Source organism: Mesoplodon densirostris, chromosome 8, assembly GCF_025265405.1.
Source record: "Mesoplodon densirostris isolate mMesDen1 chromosome 8, mMesDen1 primary haplotype, whole genome shotgun sequence".
Taxonomy (NCBI): domain Eukaryota; kingdom Metazoa; phylum Chordata; class Mammalia; order Artiodactyla; family Ziphiidae; genus Mesoplodon; species Mesoplodon densirostris.
The window spans coordinates 30,635,345-30,657,744 of record NC_082668.1 but is presented as its reverse complement, the minus strand read 5'-3'; the positions used below and the strand labels follow the sequence as shown (position 1 = coordinate 30,657,744).

The 22,400-nt window shown below is 35.9% G+C and overlaps 1 protein-coding gene across 1 annotated transcript in view; it reads left to right on the top strand.

Moving 5' to 3' along the window:
• The window catches only part of ADAM23 (ADAM metallopeptidase domain 23), a 172,574-nt gene that overhangs the window by 101,083 nt on the left and 49,091 nt on the right, over window positions 1–22,400 (top strand). Inside the window, exons 5-9 of the mRNA XM_060106751.1 lie at window positions 7,948–8,030; window positions 9,068–9,131; window positions 13,004–13,076; window positions 13,886–13,962; window positions 15,664–15,729. Coding sequence (XP_059962734.1) covers window positions 7,948–8,030; window positions 9,068–9,131; window positions 13,004–13,076; window positions 13,886–13,962; window positions 15,664–15,729 — 363 coding nt within the window. The remainder of the gene's footprint in view (window positions 1–7,947; window positions 8,031–9,067; window positions 9,132–13,003; window positions 13,077–13,885; window positions 13,963–15,663; window positions 15,730–22,400) is intronic.

The window sequence follows — 22,400 nt, the reverse complement described above, 5'->3', positions numbered from 1 at the left end:
GAGCTGGGCATGGCTACATAGTCCTTTCCTCCCTTTCTTGGGTGAGATCCACCTCCCTACAGGAAGAGCACATTTCCTCTACTTGTTCTCAGTGTGCAGTGGCAGCCCTTGTGGGTGTGGGTGGGTTGGGGGAGGGTGTTGGTTATCCCCTGTTGTCTGTGCCTTGGTGGGTAAGTCTGGCTAACTTAGGGGGCAGCATTAGTAGGTCCACTGGATTCTCAGCTGATCCTCTCCTCCAATGTAGCAACACTAAAATTGAAGGTGATATTTTGATCCCTATTTCACCTGTGTCACTCTCTCATTTGATTTTAAACTTGGATGGGTACCACTTCACACCCTCTAGGATGGCTGTAACCAAAAACATGGACAATAGCAAGTGCAGACAAGGATCTGGAGAGCTGGAGCCCTCATATACTGTTGATGGGAATGGAAAGTGGTGGATCTGCTTTGGAAAATAGTTTGGCAGTTCCTCAAAAAATTAAGCGTAGAATTATCTTGTGACGCAGCAATTCTACATCTCGGTATATATCCAAGTGAATTGAAAATGTATGTTCAAGAAAAAATTTGTACATGGATGTTTACAGCAGTGTTATTCATAATAGCAAAAAAAATGGAAACAAACCAAATGTCCATCAGTTGGTGAATAAATAAACAAAACGTGGTATATTATTCAGCAATAAAAAGGAATGAAGTACTGATTGATACATGCTACAACGTGGATGAATCTTATAAATATTACGCTAAATGAAAGAAATTAGTTGCAAAGGACCACATATTATGTGGTTCCATTTATTTGAAATGTCCAGAGTAGGGAAATTCATAGAGACTGAAAGTACATTAGTGGTTGCCAGGGGCTGGGGGAGGTTAGGGAGGTATAAGGAGGAATGGGGAATGACTGTTAATGGGCAAAGGATTTCCTTTTGAGGTGATGAAAATATCCTGGAATTAGAAAGTGGTGATTGTTACACAACCCTGTTTTAATATACTAAAAACCACTGAATTATACTCTATAAAAGAGCTTTCAAAATACAGAACTTCTCAGGTAGATAATGGGAGTTTATTTACCCACTGTCTCAACAAACATAAATCCTCTGGTCCTTTCAGATTGGTCTTGTCACTTAGGCTCATGAAGAAGCCATTCTTATTTATCTATTAAACAGATATTGATTTCACTCACTCTGATCTAGGAGCTGGATGTGCATTAGTGAACCAAGCAGATAAAAATCCCTGTCCTTGTGGGTTCTATATTCTATTCTCGCCTTTGTTCTTTTGTCATTTTAATCACGTCGCCCTCCTAGAATGTTTTTTATGCTTTCCTTTTCAAATCATTACCCTGGTTCAGCTCAAGCTCACTTCGTCCATGAAGGCTTCTTGGCAGGGACTGTTGTCAGAGGGAATGGGCTTCTGTGGGCAAGGCTCCTGACAGGGAGGCTAAAAAAATTCCCCAGGAAATCAAGAGAGCAGACCACACTGGCTCCTCACAAAGCTATTTTAAATTTGAATAGTATGATTTGTGTGAACTATTAAAAATGTATATAGCATTAAAATATATATAGTACAGCCAAACTGTTCTAATACCCGAACATGTTTTTCCCCTTGAGTCTAATGAAGGTAAATAATTAAACTGGTGTTGAGTTCTCAAGTTGTCCAATTCTCTGAAATGTTTTTTTGTATCCTTATTCTGTAGTATTCAAATTCAGGTACATGTGACCCATTATAGATTTTTAAAAATTTTTATTTATTTATTTTTGGCTGTACTGGGTCTTTGTTGATGCGCGTGGGCTTTCTCTAGTTGTGGTGAGCGGGGGCTACTCTTCGTTGCAGTGCACGGACTTCTCATTATGGTGGCTTCTCTTGTTGTGGAGTGCAGCCTCTAGGCATGTGGGCTTCAGTAGTTGTGGCACGTGGGCTCAGTAGTTGTGGCTCACGGGCTCTAGAGCGCAGGCTCAGTAGTTGTGGTGCACGGGCTTAGTTGCTCCGTGGCATGTGGGCTCTTCCTGGACCAGGGCTCGAACCCGTGTCCCCTGCATTGGCAGGTGGATTCTTAACCACTGTGCCACCAAGGAAGCCCATAGATTTTTCTAAGCTTATTTCTTTTTTTGCAACCAGCCCAGTGATTTATTAAAGAGATTGATATATCATGCTGGTTGACAAGTTTGAAGTATTTAAAGATATGCATATAGAATAATCACTTGAGTATAGTGTCAGAGTTTTTAATTACCATATTCAGAACCTGGAATATCATAATATACACATTTGTGAGACGTGGCCTGTGGAGTTTCTTTTCAAATGTTTATCCAGATGTACAGGAGTTGATTGAAAACATCAGTGCCTGGTCACCATGAATGCCCAGGTTTATGAGGGTTTCTTAAGCAATGAAGATAATAAGAATTGGCTGATTGAACTTTACTGAAGCAGATGAGATAATTAAACAGACACAAAAGTGGGGCAATTTTAAAATAAATTATATTGAAACGATAGATTCTGTTTCCAATAGGTTCTATTTAAAATGAGTAAAATCGGGCTTCCCTGGTGGCGCAGTGGTTGAGAATCTGCCTGCTAATGCAGGGGACACAGGTTCGAGCCTTGGGCTGGGAGGATCCCACATGCCGCAGAGCAACTAGGCCCGTGAGCCACAACTACTGAGCCTGCGCGTCTGGAGCCTGTGCTCTGCAACAAGAGAGGCCGATAGTGAGAGGCCCGCGCACCGCGATGAAGAGTGGCCCCCACTTACCACAACTGGAGGAAGCCCTTGCACAGAAACGAAGACCCAACAGAGCAAAAATAAATAAATTAATTAATAAACTCCTACCCCCAACATCAAAAAAAAAATAAAAAATAAAATAAAATAAAATAAAATGAGTAAAATCAAAGGGGAAGGTGGGGGAGGGATTAATTAGGAGTATGGGGTTAAAATGTACACACTACTATATATAAAATAGATAACCAACAAGGACCTACTGTATTGTAGCACAAGGAACTATACCCAATATCTTGTAATAACCTATAATGTAAAAGAATCTAAAAAAGAATATAGATAGATAGATAGATAAACTGAATCACTTTGCTGTATACCTGAAACTAACACAACATTGTAAGTCAACTATATTCCAATTTTAAAAAAAGAACAAAAAAAATTGAAAAAAATAAAGTGAGTAGAATCAAATCATTCCTGTCATTCAGTCAATAATACCAGGGAGCCAAATCTTTTTTTTCCCTCGCCAAGTTATCACTAGACTCACAGAGCTGTTACACATCTGATTAGGAAATGTGTTAAAGGATGCACATGACTTTGGTGTTTCATTATTTGTGGGAGTTGCCTGCTGGTTTCCAATGGGGTTGTTCGAGCATTATCTGGCTTGTGGAATTTTATATGGAAGTGGCGGGCTGAGAAAGTTGGGGAGCACACTTACTAGGATTTTTAAGTTCCTTTGACTACCCAGTAATCTTCATTTATTAGATGTTCCATTTTTGTTGAATTAAGTAACTGACAGTTTTTTTTTTTTTTTTTTTTTTTTTTTTTTGTGGTACGCGGGCCTCTCACTGTTGTGGCCTCTCCCGTTGCGGAGCACAGGCTCCGGACGCGTAGGCTCAGCGGCCATGGCTCACGGGCCTAGCCGCTTCGCGGCATGTGGGATCTTCCCGGACCGGGGCACGAACCCGTGTCCCCTGCATCGGCAGGCGTACTCTCAACCACTGCGCCACCAGGGAAGCCCTGACTGACAGCTTTTAATCTGAAAATGCTGATGCCCATGGAGGCACACATAGACTTGTGTCATGTGCTGAATGAGCCCTTTTTGGTTCTCCTGCCTGCTGTTTGCCTAGTCACAGATCTGTGATCCACTCATAAGTGGTGATCTCGAAGGGTCTGGCCAGCACTCTTGTACTGTCTGAGGCCTTCCTGATTGGAGAAAGAAACACTGGAGCCTGAAGTTGTGGGATTTAGTTTGGCGTTTTGCTGTCTTTGGCAGAGCCTTTTAGCACTTTGTGAGTGTCCTCCTATTTGTGCATAGAGATAGCAGTTACAGTGAGACAGTGAGTGTTCCAGATAGCTAGCTCCTTGGGTGGAGGCACCGCCAGAGCTGACTACTCAGTGTCTTCATTAATGAGGCCCTCTGCAAGGGGCCCCTCTGCAGTGACCCGCTCCTGTCATCCTGATATCCAAGAGGGAATACGTCTTCTTAACGGGGATTCATTTAATATGAAATACCCGAAGATGTTACTTTGTAGTGGTGTTAACAAAATGCTGCATAATCTGGAGAGTTGCCAAACAGTATTTTTCCGGTAATGCTTTCTCAAAAAGTTGGTATAAATTAAGCAATAAGAAACTCAGAACATCCTCTAATGCTACTAATACTAACACTAAATTAGAACCTGCCAAATTGCTTATAGTGCTAATATAATTCCACAATTTAGATATTAAAGCTTTCTTATGATAAACATCAGGGATCAGATGTTACCACAAGTATCATTTAAAGTCGAGAAAATATGATGATCCACCTCCAGATATACAGTGAATCAAACAGTTCCCTTCAGATAATATTCTGCCTTAATTAAAACAGATACCAATGACCTTTATACTGAGAGAGCATCAACCTTCAGCAAGTGAATGAAACTGAAATCTAAGAAAGGACTTGGAAATATTTTCTGGGGGGAAAAAGATTGTTTGTAGGAAAATCTAAAAAACAGAGCTCTTCTTAGAAAGGTCAAATAAATATGACAGTGTTTGCTGTGTACTTCTAACAATCACCTGACTTAAGATAGCCTTTTGGTGTGACACAAAGTGTTAAATAACTGGTTTGATGGAATTTACAGTTACCTACGGTTGTTTTTAGAATCGTGGGAAGAGTCTGAAATTTAATTGCCGAGTATCGACCTGGATTCTCAAATCACTGAAATGTGTGATACCATTTGTGCTTATAAGTTCCAGAGTTGAAAATGCAAATAGAACTTGACATATTATATAGAAGTCAATATTTATATACAGAGCTGCTCTTTGAGAAGGGAAAAGCAATCCTTTACAAAATAGTAAAAACATTAGAATACCAGTTTTAGAAACCAACATTGAAAGTGTGTACTATAGTTACTAAAAGGAAACAAACTGAGTTGGTTGGGGAGTGGTGATTTGATATGTGGGTGAACCCCTTTAGGCACTTAAGTAGCCTCTGAGGCTATTGTAATACACTTTAATAAGCAGTGATCAAGATGAATGTAAATCATTAATAAAAAGTCAAAGTCAGTATTCTCTTTAAGGAATTTGTGATTAACATATACACACTACTGTGTATAAAATAGGTAACCAGCAAGGACCTGCTGTATAGCACAGGGAACTATATTCAATATTTTGTAATTACCTACATGGGAAAAGAATCTGAAAAAAATGAGATATATATGTATGTATAACTGAATCCCTTTGCGATATACCTGAAACTAACACAACATTGTAAATCAACTATACTTCAATATAAAATAAATAAATAAATAAAAGAAAACAAATAGGAAGCTTCTGGTTAGGCAATGTGGATTCAGTGCTTATATTTATCTCAATTTCCTGGTAATACGCCACTCAAATAACAGTTAAGGAATTTTAAAAAGGATGTAAACTCACAAGGATAAAGACAAGAGAAGAGAAGACAGCTGATCAGCGGTGTCCGTAAAATTCTAGGTGATAGAAAGCAGACAGATGAGGAGTAATTGTCTTAGGTTTGAGTTTTTTCTTGCTTTGCTAAGTTCCACCGGAACAAAACCAAGCAGAGCAAAGCCAACTTGTGTCCCTGCACCCAGAAAGCCCCAGGAATTGAAGGTGCCAGAAAACAGAAAGATTGGTTGAAAGTCTACATGGAGAAGGTACTAAATTCCTGATCTACTCCCTACACCAGATAGACAGGCAGCCATTCCTTCTCTACTCTGGTAGAAGAGCTCAGCTTGTAGAGAAAAATGGAAAGGAGGGGGGTTATCAGAGAAATAATAGAAGTTTCCCAGAACTGAAGTGCATGCATTTTCTTTTTTAAAATATTTTAATGGATATATTATTTATTACCTGCACTGCCACAGGCTCAAATATGTTTCATGAGGAGTCTGAGTTTGTTTTTTTTTTAATTTTTATTTTATATTGGACTATAGTTGATTTACAATGTTGTGTTACTTTCCGGTGTACAGCAAAGTGATTCAGTTACATATATTATACATATATCCATTCTTTTTCAGATTCTTTTCCCATATAGATTATTACAGAATATTGGGTAGAGTGCATTTTCTTGATTCAAAGGTGCCACAGAGTGCCCAGTGCAATCAGTAAGCAAAGTCCCCACTGAGGCACATCCTGAGATTTCATGAAAATAGGTGTGAATAGAATTTCCTACAGTCTTCTTAAAAGGGGAAAAATAGATTGTATAGACAGTGTCAACAATTAGAATAATCTCCAGTTCTCAACAGCAACATTAGAAACTTTAAGACTGTGCACAATTCCTTTGAAATGCTGAGAGAAAATAATTTCCAGTCTAGAATTCTCTACCCACCCACAAGATCAATCTAGTGTGAAGATAGAAAAAGGGGTTTTCAAACATGCAAGTTCTCATCAAATTTATCTTCTACAAACACTTTTTCAACAAATTACCAGGGGATGTATACCTCCAGGAAAGGGGACCATGAATGGAGAAGACATGGGATCTAGGATTCAATACAGAAAGGGGACAAAGGAGTTCCCAGGATGATGCTACAGACAAGTCCTGTAAAGCAGCTGTGCATCAGGCCCAGTAGGAGGGTGAAGCAAGAGGGGTGTCTCCAAGAACAAAACGGATGTGATAAATTACCTGATGTGCTTGACCATACTAGAAGATTTGTAGATAATGTTTTAGATAATAGGGTCTATGTATGTGCTAAATACATGGAAAAGCAAAGAAGAAAATAAAAGTTCTCGAAAAAATTTTAAATGGAGCAAAAAAGACAATGTAATCAGAGTGGCACAGCTATGAACAATACGTGCATAGTCATAATACAAACACTAAATATCAATTTAACCAAAAGCCTGTGATGTGTGTTGAAATGTATGGGGGGCGAGAGGGGATTTCAAGATTCTATATTAGGAAGGTAATTTCTAAAGTGAAATAAATCAGGACATAACAGTATAAATATTCCATTCAGAAATACATTGGTGGGCTTCCCTGGTGGCGCAGTGGTTGAGCGTCTGCCTGCCGATGTAGGGGACGTGGGTTCATGCCCCGGTCCGGGAGGATCTCACATGCCGCGGAGTGGCTGGGCCCGTGGGCCATGGCCACTGAGCCTGCGCGTCGGGAGCCTGTGCTCTGTAACGTGAGAGGCCACAGCATTGAGAGGCCCACGTACAGCAAAAAAAAAAAAAAAAAAAAAGAAATACATTGGTAAACAACAGAAGAAACAGCTAAAAGTGTTAAAAATGTGTTGGTGGTGAGAGAAAGTGACAGGAAACTGCTGTGAGTTTTAAAACAGTCCTCGCAGTTACTATTTGCCTTTGAAAACTAAGTTCATATATTATTTCTAAAAAAATTAAAAAACTGATTTTAAAAGGTAAGAAAGCAAATCCCCAAGCTTTGTGTAGTTTTCCATAAAAAATGATTCTAAACAGCACCCTTGGGGGCCTCTCCTCAGTGATGTAGAAGACTTTATTCCCTAACAATATCTGGTAAGTGTCTACTCCCTCACATGCTTAGGAAAGGTATATAAGTTGTTCCAGTTGCATTGGTGTCTTATTCCTCTGTTAAAGGTTTTTCTCCTTCGTTACATTGAATATACACCTGCTTCTTATAGAAAAGTTGAAAAATTGCCTAGTGCTCTTTGAGATTTCCTGTCAAACAGGAGGAGTTTCTAGGATCATCCTTGCCTTTCTTTTTGCTTTACAGAATCATCCCAAAGAGTGAATCGTGATGGAGAAAGCATAATTTGTCAATGAAATCTTCTTCTGCATTGCAGGGTGGAGAGCACTGTTATTACCATGGAAACATCAGAGGTATCAAGGACTCCAGGGTGGCTCTGTCGACCTGCAATGGACTTCAGTATGTGGGACTGTCATTGGGAGAATGAACTTGGTTTCACCCATTCACCCTTTCCATCTTGTCTTTCATAGTTATTTTAGTGACTCTTCTGTACCAGTCCTGGGGTAGAGAGTGGATGTGGAGTCATGAACAAGGAGGGCAAAGTCCCTGCTCTCTTAACACATAGAGTTTGCCGGTGATTTAGAGATTAAACAAATGATTATACAGATTATTATTTAATTGCCATTTTGGTGGGTACCATGAAGGGGAAGGACAGGGACTTTTGGGATGACCGACCCTAGTCCAGAAAGGTTTCCCAGAGGTACCCCCCAGAGGAACTATCACTCAGCGTAACCTAAGGATAAGCAGGAGGTGGCCAGGCAAGGGTGGGGTTCGAAAGAGAGGAGCCCATGCTTCGGCTTTCAGGCAGGCTCTTAAAAAACATCTGTAGGTGCCTTTTAGACTCGAACACAGTAACACCGCATGTAAAGGTCTTTTGTGGCCATGTGATGAAAGGGATCTTGAAAATCCTATCTCCACACTTTATAAAAAATCCTGTGTCTCTCAAAATTAAATGCGATTTTTAACAGTCTTAATGGAAATTCGCAACTTGCAAGCATAAAGATACTTCTATTTGCCTCTTCAGAATCAGATAGTTTTAGCTTTTTCTTATACATGAAGAACCTGTCTGCTTTCTCACAGATGATATTGGATTTGCATAACAAATTTGTGCTAGTTGTACATGGTTCTGTAATAATAACTTGAGATACTGGAACAGCATGAATAGTTCTATCCCAGTGTAATCTTCTTATCTGTCCATTTAATTTCAAAAACTAATTATGCCAGGTATAATGTGTATGCTTTTGGTGTACACTTTTTATACTCTCTGTAGCCTATACACTGTCTAGTGCAGTGGTGGGAACACAGTGTGATTCCATGCAGGTATGTGAATTTGATTTGGGACAGTAGAAAGGTATTTATTCAGATACACTATTTTTAAAGACATACTGTGTTTGCTATATTTGTTAACTGTCTCCTCCTGTGGTTTCTTTTCACAGTGGTATGTTTGAAGATAATACCTTTGTGTATATGATAGAACCACTGGAGCTGGTTCATGATGAGGTGAGTCTGACATCAGTTTCCTTATGGTTTCCTTTTCCTTACTTTTCCAGCATCTTTGTTTTTGAGCAATAAAGGACAATCCGGTAGATTTCACAGTGCATTTATCTATAGCACCTTATTTCACACTTGGACTGATACCATGAGTTTTGAAGCTTAAGTTACACATACCAGTAAGGCATGGTAAGAGGCATCAAACCTAGGTTTTCTAAAGCTAAGACCAGTTCTTCCCAGTCTACTGAAAGAGCAGAGAGGATGCTTTATTTTGTACTGACCACCTTGTTTTCCTTTAAGCTAGCTTTTATTCTCACAGTCTTTCAATAATTGTATGACTGTAAGCAAGTACATAACTTTTGTGAGTCTAAGAATCTTCAGTGGGGAAATCTGTGGGTTGAACTATGATTATGTTATACAATATTTAGTTTTCTTTTGAGATAGGGGAGAAAATAATGTTAGGAGTCATGTATAGGCCAGCAACCTAGATAAGAAATCAAGAAGGCATTATGCTGAGTGAAATAAATCAGCCAGGGAAAAACAAATACTGTATAATTTCACTTACATATGGAATCTAAAAAAACGGAACTTGTGTAAACAGAGAATAGATTAGTGGTTACCAGAGGCCAGTGGGGGAAATGAGTGAAGGTGGTCAAAAGGTACAAACTTCCAGTTATAAGATAAATTCTGGGGATGTAATGTACAACATGTAACTATCGTTAACAATACAGTATTGTATATTTGAAAGCTGCTAAGAGAATAGATTTTAAAAGTTCTCATCACAAGAAAAAAATGTGTAACTATGTAAGGTGATGGACGTTAGCTAAACTTATTGTGGTGATTATTGTGTAATATATACATATATATCAAATCATTATGTTGTACACTTTAAACTTATCCAATGCTATATTTCACTAAGATCTCAATAAAACTGGAAAAAAGTAAATCATATACTCTAATCATGTTGCTCACTAATAGAAGGCAACCAAATTTAATATTTAATATATATATATTAAAAATATTGTAATGAAGGCTTTCTACATACTGGGTAGTATTTTAGGCGCTGGGCATACAGTGGTGAACAAAATAGACACAGAGCCTGAGCCTAGTAGGGCTTGTTATCTACAGGGGCAGAGGCGGGAATAAATAGGTGAATAAGTAATTGCATATGGTATGTTAGATAGTGCATGCTAAGGAGAAAAAATGAAGCCAGGAAAGTGGAGAGGAGAGTTAAAATTTATATTTTAACACACAGTGAGGTGGTGAGTTTTGAATGAAGACCCTCAGGAAATTAAGGGGCTGGAAAAGCATTGCAGGAGAAGAGCAAATGCAAAGGCCCTGAGGCAGGAGTATTCCCAGTGTGTTCTAGGAACTGTGAGGAACCCAACTAGGTTAGAGAGGAGCGAACAGGGGAGAATGGTAGGAGGTGAAGGCACTAAGAGTTAACAGTAGGGGAGTCATATCAGTGAAAAGAGCTGCTAATGGGAAAAGAATATTTTGAAAGTGATAGAGTCAGGATATTGCAATCATTGATGGGGAGCAGCAAATGTTTTTTTTTTTTTTAATCTTTAGAGATTTCAAATGTAGACAAAGTAATTTTGAGACAGGAAATAGTCATTCAGGCTATTGACAAGAACAGTTGACAAACGTTTATTTTCTTTATGTTGCTGTGTATGTATGAATATGGGATAATTTCAAATTTGAGGCAGAAAAGTCATTAAGTTTTAAATGTTTTATGTTTGAATAAACCAGTATTATTTTTCAACTAGTAATTATAAAAATTACCAGATAATGAAGACCATCCCACCTAGATAAAGACATTTTGATTAAGTAAAATATTTTTCCCCTACTCCAATTGTAGGCAGATAACCTGTACACAGCAAAATTATTTGACTCATCAAGCAAAAAATTGACTTTGATTTCTGGCATTGATTAATGGCCCTGTGACTCTAAAGCAAAACAAAACAAAAACAAAAACAAAGAACAAAACAAAAAACCCAAGATAACAACTCCCTAAGCCTTGAGTTTTTAAATAGGTAAAATGAGATAATTTTTCATTACATCCCTAGTAGGGCAATTTTACACATTTGATGAATTAATAAATATATGTGACTATGTCTATTAAACTCTTGAAGAGATTTATAAACTGTTATTATCATAATGCTTAAAACGTTGCTTTTGCATTGTTAAACCCATAATCATATTCTTTAGGAGCTGATTGTTATATACTTCATACCTTTTCTTTTTTGCCTTCCTTTTTTACTGCCTGCCTTTCATTCATGATGTAATGATTACATAATCATGTAATGATTTATCCTCATTTTCATCATTGGTAGAGGGAAAGGAACACTGCTTGAACCTTTAAATTAGTCAGTTTTTAAAATTATGTTGCTAATTGTGAGTTTCATCACTCTATGTATCTTTTTCACCTGATACCAGAATTGAGAGTTTAGTCTACTTGAATTTAGATTTAAAAAAAAAATACAGTCCATTAAAAAAATTTTATTTATTTATTTATTTATTTAGACTGTCTTCGTTGGGTCTTCGTTGCTGCACGCGGGTTTTCTCTAGTTGCAGCGAGTGGGGGCTACTCTTCCTTTTGGTGCGTGGGCTTCTCATTGTGGTGGCTTCTCTTGTTGCGGAGCACGGGCTCCAGGTGCACAGGCTTCAGTAGTTGTGGCGCACAGGCTTAGTTGCTCTACGGCATGTGGAATCTTCCTGGTCCAGGGCTCGAATCTGTGTCTCCTGCATTGGCAGGCGGATTCTTAATCACTGCGTCACCAGGGAAGTTTTAATTTAGATTTTTGATGTTTGGTTCATTATTATTATTAATTTTAGTATGCTTTATAATAAGTCCAGTAATATGGATCAAGTATTTGTAGTAAGAATTCACGTTATTTCTCAAGTAATAAATAAAGAGCAAAACTTTTCATTATTGTAAGTCTTTTATGTAATCTATTAAGAACACTTTTTAAAATAACTTTTCTGATTATAAAACACTGTAAGGAATTTGGAAAAGCAAATTAAGCAAATACTTAACCAAATAGTAATTATCCATCATCCCATCCCCTAGAGATAACTTCTCCTCACCTTTCAGTGTACATTCTTCCAGTTTTTCAATGTTATGTTCCCATATTTTCAAAAATAAATTAGATCATTATTTTGTAATATAATTTTAACTCAACAATATATCTCTCTGAGCCTCAATCTTTTAATTTGTAAAATGGAGATAAAATATGCACTGTATGGAGTTCTTGTGAGGATTAAATTGGCTGACCATACTATGCACTCAGTAATGGAAGCTAATAGTAGTGATGGAAATAAGACTTTTCTAAAAGTGTAGTATCTAGGGTAAAGGATATGAATTTTTCAAGATTGTTGATAGAATTGCTAAATTTCTCTCTGAACTATGCTACCAATTTATTCCTACCAGCAGTGTGAAAGTGTTTTGCCTTGCAACTATAATTGACTAGAGTTATCATAATTTTTAAACCTTTGCCAACTTGATGTCAGTAATTGGTATATCTTTTTATTTGCATGTTGAAGGAGTGTTCAAGTAGTATTCACCTTTTAAAAAATATATTCATTGCCCATTTGTGTTTTTTTCTTGTGCATTTCCTATTCATGGCTTTGAAGAAAGTCAAAGTTTAAGAGTAGCTAATGAAACTATGCTTTTATCTAAACTGGGGCAATTGGATGATGCTCTATTTTATTTAAAATTCAAGTTTCAATAAACCAACTACTTTTCATTTTTGATAACTAACACATCAGCATATAAGTGTTTCCATTTTAGGAAAGATATTAGAGAAAATGCTAACACTGTTCCGTAGAGGTGTGATCACATCTTGCTTTTTAATTGACTACAATTGTTTTTGTTTCAGAAAAGCACAGGTCGACCACACATAATCGAGAAAACCTTGGCAGGACAATATTCTAAGCAAATGAAGAATCTCAGTAAGTTTTAATTAAAGAAGCCACTCTATTTTATGTACTAGGAGCCTTGACTTGGAGCTCAGTGCACATGCAGGCTTGTTGGGAAATGGAGTAGGTTTGAGATCTCGAGTGAGCAGTGTGGGTGGGCAGTGGTGTGAACTGTGGCTTTAATGGAATGAAGGATGGAGACTCATTTCTAATGGAAAGACTGAAATATGAAGCCCAGAAGTAAAGCTGTGTTAGGAACTGGAGAGTGTGGCCAGATTTAACAGAGTGATTTACAGGGAGGTTCATCCTTAGATTTTCCTGGAAGTTTGCTGCTCTTTAACCAACTTATAGTGTCTTATGCTCTTGTCCTGTGGCATCTCAAGCATGCTGATTTGGCAAAAGCTTCTTTTGGATTATTGGAGTATGTGATGTTACTTCTGTATATTAATACCCAAAATCTTTAATAATTTATGCAAAAGCTTATGCCAGATATTATTTTTAATTCTAAAATGAATTAAGCATAGTAGAATTCTTCTAAATTTTCAGATATCCAGGGTCAGGTGGTTGTAGATGAAATACACATATTCCAAGGAGTCTTGAATAGCTCGTAAAGTTTTTCATGAGGTTTGGAAGAAAATTATACCTTTGAATTATATTAATATTTGTGACTATGAAAATGTGAAATATTTATTGATTGGCGTGCTTTTTTCGCCTTAGTTTATTTTGATTTTGAGATGACAAATGCTATCGGTGCCACTTTTCCTTCATATAATATTTAAAAAACATTCTCCCATTGAAATGCAGTCAAACATAAATTTTGGTATTCTTTTTCTTTTGCACAGGTATGGAAAGCAGTGACCAGTGGCCCTTCCTTTCTGAATTACAGTGGTTGAAAAGGAGAAGGAAGAGAGCAGTGAATGTGAGTGTGGCGTTGAGTTGTAGGCGGGGCTCTTTCACTCAAATTGTGTGCCTGTCATCACACTGTGGCTAAGTGTACCTAAAACGGTTTAGATTTGGGCAATTTCCTCTTACAAACAAAACCCAAAACCAAAATATCCTATGATTTGAGTCTTATGGGCATGGTGCTTTTTATTCTGCTTTCCCTGTAAGTGATATAAACTGATTTTGATGTTCTATGAACCCTGAAGGCATCTGAAGAATGTATTGTTTTAGCTCTGTTTTCAAAGCATTTTTCTTATGAAAATTGCGGTGCATTTTTTTCTGTTGAAAGTAGAGCAGGCTTTTTATTTGTTTATTTTTTTCTGGTATGACTTATCATGTAAAATAATCTACTAACAAAAAAGTAGGGGAAGAGTCAGGTTTTGAAATATTGACTAATCATGCTTATTTGTATTTCTTTTCAAATTAAAAACAGTTATACCACACTTTGAAGCTGGATGTGTTTTTCTGAACAGAATAAATCTCTTTGACCATTAGTATCATGATAGTTACTAAATAAGAATCATGTAATTATATAATCAACAACTGTCATAGAGCTCCCATGTATTGATAAATGTATAGGGGCTTTGTAACTGAAATTATCTTCCTAGTCTATTTCATAATAGATTAGAAAGTTGTAATGATGGGGACTATTTAGTAATTACATGGTGAATGCTATGTAATGGAAAATTAATTCCATGGCATATAGATTACATGGTAATTTGCTAGATAACTTAATGAGTAATTATACTGAAAATTGCACACTTTAGATAATGTTTTGGTGAATGTACTTTTGTGAAAAAATTAGACCACCAGCCATCAAAAACTTGGTTGTAGGTCAAATCATCCTCTTTTATGAGCCTGTCTTTGTATTATGGTGATTATGGAAACAATTTTTTTTAACTTAGAGATCTCTTTTTGCTTACTCTTGAAGATGCAGTTGGTAATAAGTTTTATATAGGCTATTGATGTTTCACTACAGCCCACCCCTATAAAATACAACTGATCAATGATCATGTACTCTTCCAACTATGAAAAAGAAATAAAAGTACAAACGACAGCTAAAATCCTTAGCCCTTGCTCTTAAAGGATTATCTAGTAGTAATCAAAATTTAGAAGAATTCAGAATATTGTAACTGTCAACATTTGTTCCTTTGAGAAGTTGTGTGGTTAAGAATTAGTACTTTATTATGAGAATTTCACTCCACTGAATTAAGGTTTCTATATGATTACATTGGTACCTGTTCCAGATGTACTGTGCTATTCTTATTAAAGTTTTATGCAGTTTTTCTTTGAAGTTTTGAGTAGATGTGAATATTTTTATTGTATCTTAATGCCAAAGAAATTGAGCTTTATTTATTTTAACAGAATTACACTGAACATTTTTCTCTAGAATATTTTTACATATAAAAATCAAATAAAAACAACATGAGCTCTCTATCTGGATGAATACTTTAATGATAATTAAATACAGTTCTTTTCTGAATACTTGTATGTTTATCCACAATTTACAGTCACTTTTTTTTTTTTCATTTCCCTGACCAAGTTTCTTTGAGGATGTTCATAAAGTGAACAGCAAAGAGTTCTTCTGAAATTCAAAGTCAGTCTACCACTTAACAGTCAGCATCAGAGATATTTTCTATCAACGACCATTCTGACCACGTATTTTTATTTTCCACAGCCATCTCGTGGTGTGTTTGAAGAAATGAAATATTTGGAACTTATGATTGTTAATGATCATAAAACGGTAAGAATACAGAATCAATGAATTTTAGATCCGACAGCTTACTTAAGAAAGAATAATAATCTGTTGTTAACTTCTGTCAAAATAAAATGTGATTCAGTGCTTAAAAGACATATGAAAACAATTATTGACTTCCATTGGCCCTTCTTGAAGATAAAGTAGGAACTTTCTTAACCATACTCTGCTTAACCATTTCCCTTATAAACTATCTTGGTTGATACCATATGACCCAGCAATCCCACTATTGAGCATATACCCAGAGTAACCGTAATTCAAAAAAACACATGAACCCCAATGTTCATAGCAGCACTATTTACAATAGCCAGGACATGGAAGCAACCTAAATGTCCATTGGCAGAGGAATGGATAAAGAAGATGTGGTATATATATACAAAGCAATATTACTCAGCCATAAAAAGGAATGAAATTGGGTCATTTGTAGAGATGTGGATGGACCTAGAGAGTGTCATAAAGAGTGAAGTAAGTCAGAAAGAGAAAAGCAAATATCATATAATAACGCATATATGTGGAATCTAGAAAAATGGTATAGATGATCTTAGTTGCAAAGCAGAAATAGAGACACAGACTTAGAGAACAAATGTATGGATACCAAGGGGGAAAGGGGTGGGGTGGGAGGAATTGGGAGACTGGGATTGACACATATACATTATTGATACTATGTATAAAATGGACAACTGATGGGAACATGCTGTATAGCACAGGGAACTCACCTAGAGCACTGTGGTAACCTAAATTGGAGGGAAGTCCAAAAGGGAGGGGATATCTGTATGTGTATGGCTGATACATTTTGTTGTGCAGTGGAGGCTAACACAACATTCTAAAGCAATCATACTCCAATAAAAATTAATTAAAAAATAATAGAGTTAAAAAAAATATCTTGGTTGAAGCCTAGAGCATTCTGAAGTGTTGAAGCCTAGAGCATTCTGAAGTCAGTGTGCTATTTGCTAGTATAGTTTTATCCACAGAGGCAGATGGCCGACTGAATCCATTGTAATGTACTGCACCAGATTATATAAGGCTCTTGAGCGTCAGTGGATTTTGGCATCTTTGGGGCTCCTGAAACCAATCCCCCTTGGATACTGAGGGACAGCTGTATACTTAGTACTTGTGCTGTGCTGGTAAATGTTTTATACCTGGCTCTCTGAAAAAAAACCTTGATTTATAATGTTTGTTTATATCCATGGTGTAAATACTCCCACCTTGGCTGATTTCAAGCTACCAAAATGAGGTCATTAAATGAGGACCTGGGAAAAGATGCATCCAGTTGAATCCTGAACTGTTGGGAGCTGGCTCCAGCAACCCACTGTGCCACTTTCCAAACTGTTTAGGCCACTTGTAATTTTTGTTGTAATTACATAATTTAATTTTTTAAATTGTATAAACTAAGACAAAGAGTAATTTGCTTTATGAAAACTAAGTTACATTTCTGGAGAGACTTTATAAAGGTGACACTCTTAAGACATACCCAAGAGTCAGGTATAGGGAAAAACTTGTGAAAGATTGCAGCAAAAATTCTGATTGCTTTGCAAATATCTTGAAGTCCTTGATTTTCTTTAAGGAAATCAAAATTAGATTAGTAGACTATAGAATAAGGTTGTGTTTCATACAAAAATGAAAAAGTGAAATTCTAATCAGTAGAAAAGACCTTGAAACCATACATTTTTTAAAATGATTTAAATTTAAACTTTTGAGTCTCTACTTTAACAGGTGTTTTCTATTAATTACCAAGCACTGGCTCAATTATGCTGAACATGAAGTTATGCAATAGCATACCTCTTAGTATGGTATGCAGATTTATTTTCTATACCAGTAGCTTTTAAGTACATTGCTTGAGATATGTCAGTAAGAACCAGAATTATTGGAATTACATACAATTAAAAAAAAAGAATTACATACAATTTAGGACAGATCTTCCCTGATAGGAAAGAAAACCGAATGGGTGGGTAGCCGTTTTAGATAATGAAGGCTAAAATATGAGTTTCTGATGGACATTAATTTCCTCGAAACCCCAAGATAATTTTTTCATTTGAATTATTTTTGTTGATTGGGACATTGAGATTTTGTCCAGCTACTTCTCAATCCTTAACATTGTGGCATGTTATGAAATTATGGCTTTAGAAGGTTAAACTTTTTCCAACATCCAATATATACTTTTAAAGTAGTGAAAATAATTAAGATATATACAGTGCCTTTAAATTCACAAAGTGCATTCACATACAGCTGGTAATTGATAGAAGAATTCTCCAACCCATGACTTGTAATTCCAAATCTCTTGTTCTACCAAATCTCTATTAGGAAAATACATGAAGCCATTAATCAGAGAGCAGATTTCAGTAACTATACAAATAGGAAATGATAATTTTTTAAACATTGTATATATATTGAATTTATTTGTAAATCTTTTAAAATGGGAAGCATTTAAATAATCTTGTCTTTATCTTACGAATAGTAAAATAATGCCCTCCTTTAAAATATTGTTTTTGTAAATAGAAAATTTCTAATATTATACCGTATAGTCTGTAATAAAGTTACGTTATTTAGGCTACCAGATCTTTTAATGGTAAATTGTGGTAATTTGTTTTATTATTATTATTAAAATGAGTGAGAACTAGGAATGTATACATTTATCTTTGAAACCAGAAAAAAACCCTGTAATTTGTACTGATAAGTTTGGAGGGAATACATGTTAGGAAGTGAAAAAAAAATGAAAGCCTTTATTATTGAGTGATAGTAATGCCTAAAGTAGAAGGAAATTACCTAAGAAGACTTCTACTGTTTTTTTTTAAATTGAAGTGTAGTTGATTTACAGTATTTCAGGTGTACAGCAAAGTGATACAGTTACACAGATTCTTTTCCATTATAGGTTATTACAAGGTATTAAATATAGTTCCCTGTGCTATACAGTAAGTCCTTGTTAGATTTCTACTATTTTAATAAATATTGCATCGATGCAATAGAACTAGATTCTTTTTCTTTTAAGACCAAGTTATACTCTAGTCCATAATAGTCCCAAATAAGTGTGTCATTTTATAAGAATTTTTTTCTTTTGAGAGTTGAGAAAAGTTCTTTTTTAAAGGTGTGCTTCATATGAGATGAAGATTGTTTTTGAATTTGAATGCTTCAAAGAGGGATGGATCAGAGTACTTAAATTCACATGTTGAAAGTAAAACTAAACTAGAATAATTGACATCTATTCTTTAATAACTGGAGATTTGCTATTGGATTTTAAAATGTCATCCCACTGACAGTACTCATTTTATAATCTTTGTGCTAGATGAGGCAGCACACTTATTTTGATAACTATCACCCTCAGGTTGAAAGTCAAGCTCTCATTTTAATTTTTTTCAAAAAGCAAATACCTTAAGGATTGTGTTTATTCGGACAGGAAAAGCAAATTTGGCACTTTAAATGTAAATTATTTTCAGTGATCAGAAAATGTGGAAATAAATTCTATCATAAATGGAGATTTCACGTTTTTCTTTGTAAAATTAATTCTCATTCATGAAGAAAGTAGAAACATTTTGCCTACATTTACATTCACACTTACCTCTTTAATTCAGAGTAACCTTTCTGAAAAAATGCAGATATCTTATTTTGAACAAGCATCATATATTATCAGTAGCTTTCAATTAGAAAAGAAAAAATCCCTCAATTTTATATAAAGCATTTTAGTAACAGGCTGGCAGAGTCCAATTTGTGAGCCAATTAAAGCCTTATAGCAGTCTGCCAAACATTTCTTTGAGCCACTTCGGCTCAATATAAATATTAAAAACCTATTCTATTAGAAAATTAGTTGAAATATTTTAAAGTGCATGAAAAACAAATGTTTTTCTTACATCGTTGCTATATCCTTATGGACATAGGTGCAAATATGAAAGGATAGCTCATGTATTTTTTAATTTAAACCTCATTTGGTTTCCTTCTTTGAAAGCCACTGTATTTTATAGGAACCCAACATATTATGATTTCTCATCAATAATCATGATTTACTAGGTGCATACATAAATATTTTATATGACTTGTTAACTGAACAAGTTTATCTCCTATGTCAACCCAGGGTAAGCATTGAATTTCAGCTTTGTGATCTTGGATAAGTTATTTGTGCTCACTGAGCCTCACTTTCCAAATTTATAAAGATAGGGATAATAAAACCTACCTCACTGAGTTGTGAGGAGCAAATATTTGTTGTAGGAGAAATACTAATGATAGACCCTAGTAAATCCTAGGTGCTCAATTACATGGAATTTCAAGTGAATAAATCTAGTGGTTATTCTTTGTCCTTATTGTACTTGCCTTCTCAGTAGCATGGGACACAGCTGATTACTCTTTCCTGTTTGAAACATTTTCTTAATCTTTTAGCTTCTATGACGCAATAGCTTTCTCACCTCACTGGCCATTTCTTCTTAGTCTTTTATGTCTGGCCTCTAGAGTTATGGGAGTGCCCCATAGCTTGATTTGGGGCTCTCTTTTCTTTCTATAACTCTTCCTCAAGTGATCACTTCCAGTCTTAAGTCTTTAAAATATATCATGACTTAAATTCATCACTCTCAACTTTATACTCTAGCCTTCTGTGTTCCATAGTTCTATATTCAACTGCCTACTTGACATCTTTACTTCAGTATTGAATAGGCATCCCACATTTAACATTTCTAAATCAGAACTCTTGGTTCCCTAGTTCTAAACTGCCCTCCCCCAGTCTTTCTCATTATTTTAAATGGCACCTCCCCCACCCCCAGCTATTCAAGTTCAAAACCTAGGAGTCATCTTTTTTTCTTCTCTTTCCTTACCTTCCAACATCCTCTAATGACGTCCAGCCTTCATTATTTTTTTACCTGGACTATTGCAGCAGTTTCCCAACAGGTCTCTCTGCATGCATTCTTGACCCTTTCTAATTCACTCACCTCACAGCAGGCAGAGTGATCTTTCTAAAAAGAAAACCAGAGGGAATTCTCTGGCGGTCCAGTGGTTAGGACTCTGCGCTCCCACTGCAGTGGGCATGGGTTCGATCCCTGGTCAGGGAACTAAAAAATCCTGCAAGCCAAAAATAAAGAAAATCAGAGAATTGGAAGTTATAAATATGAAATAAATGGAAAACTTCACATTTTAGTACTTTTAAAGTCCTCATTGTTTTTAACTTACATGTCATGTTTTCCACGACCATTATACCACAAAAAGACATATCCCCAAAGGACAAATAAATGTTCAGAAGCAAAATAAAATTCATTTGAACAGATATGTAACACCACTGCATTAGAATAGGTGTTAGCTAATATTTTCCCTTTCTTTTTGTGATAAGTGCTTCTTCATGTCGGGACTTTTTTTTTTTTTTAAGTGTACAATTCAGTGACATTTAGTACCTTCACTATGTGGTGCAATCATTACCTCTGTCTAGTTTCAAAACGTTTCATCACCCCAAAGAGACTTATTGTTGATACTTTTGCTTTTACTGTGTTGGCCAAAAAGTAAGATGTTACGGAAACACCCGAACGAACTTTTTGGCCAACCCAATATTTTTAAAGGATATCTTTGAAGTTTTCCAGCTTGTGGAATTTGCTAGGCAACTTAAAATGCTGAGCTCTTACAACAACTTCTTTATGCTAAGTTAAAAAAAAAACTGTTAAAATGTCTCACTGTGTCCTCACATGGTGGAAGGGACTAGGGATCTCTCTGGAGCCTCTTTTATAAGGCACTAATCCCATTCATGATGGCTCCACCCTCATAACCTAAGTACCGCTCAGAGGTCCCACGTCCTAATACCATCATTTTGAGGGTGGAGATTTCAGCATGAATTTTGGGGGCACACAAACATTCACACCATTGCAAATATTATAAATAGTCATAAATTAATGAATGCTACTAATAACACAATACTAAGTTATTGCACATTTATCATAGGTTGTCAGTATGCTCAGTATTATTAAATATATATATATATATCAGATCTATAAGCATTAAGACATATTCTTCATTTAAAAAACATAGTAACAGGGTTAAAGAGAGAATGAAATGAAGGGGGTCTGACAAATTTATAATGTGAAAATGGGCTAAGGAGAAGAAAATAATATCATGCTATTCCAACATGGAAGTATTTTTAATCTTTATGAAGATGCATTATTTTTATAATTATAAATGAAGTCAAATTTTAAAGACATGGTGCAAACCTGATTCAGTAGTTTTGAGGATGTTTTTCTTTTTCCTCAGCAGAGGGCCTGATCCCCCCGTGGTAAACCTTAGTTTTTAAATGTCCTCTCAAAGCCATATTAATTGCAGTGCTCCTTGCTAAAACTGTAGCCCTTTAGATGTTATGTAATTATTCTATTACTTTACTTTATTTTCCTAAGTGATCATAAATAACCATAAGCAACTATACACTATCGGCACACTTCAGTTTTACTTTTTGTCTCTTCTTTGTTTTGACTTCTGAGCCGTCAAAAGCAAAAGGCTTCATTTGGAGAAGGCATTCTTCTGAAAGAATATACTAAAATGTACGACAGACACGTTCCATATCATGGACTGAATCTGAAGTGTTGCCTAAGAAATTTTCTTGATCTTTGTATGCACTTGAATTCAAGTGAGGAGAGTGTCCAGTTGGGATTAAATTCCTTGATCTAAGCTCTTTATAAACTGGTAAAGTTCATTTCCTTGAAACAAAC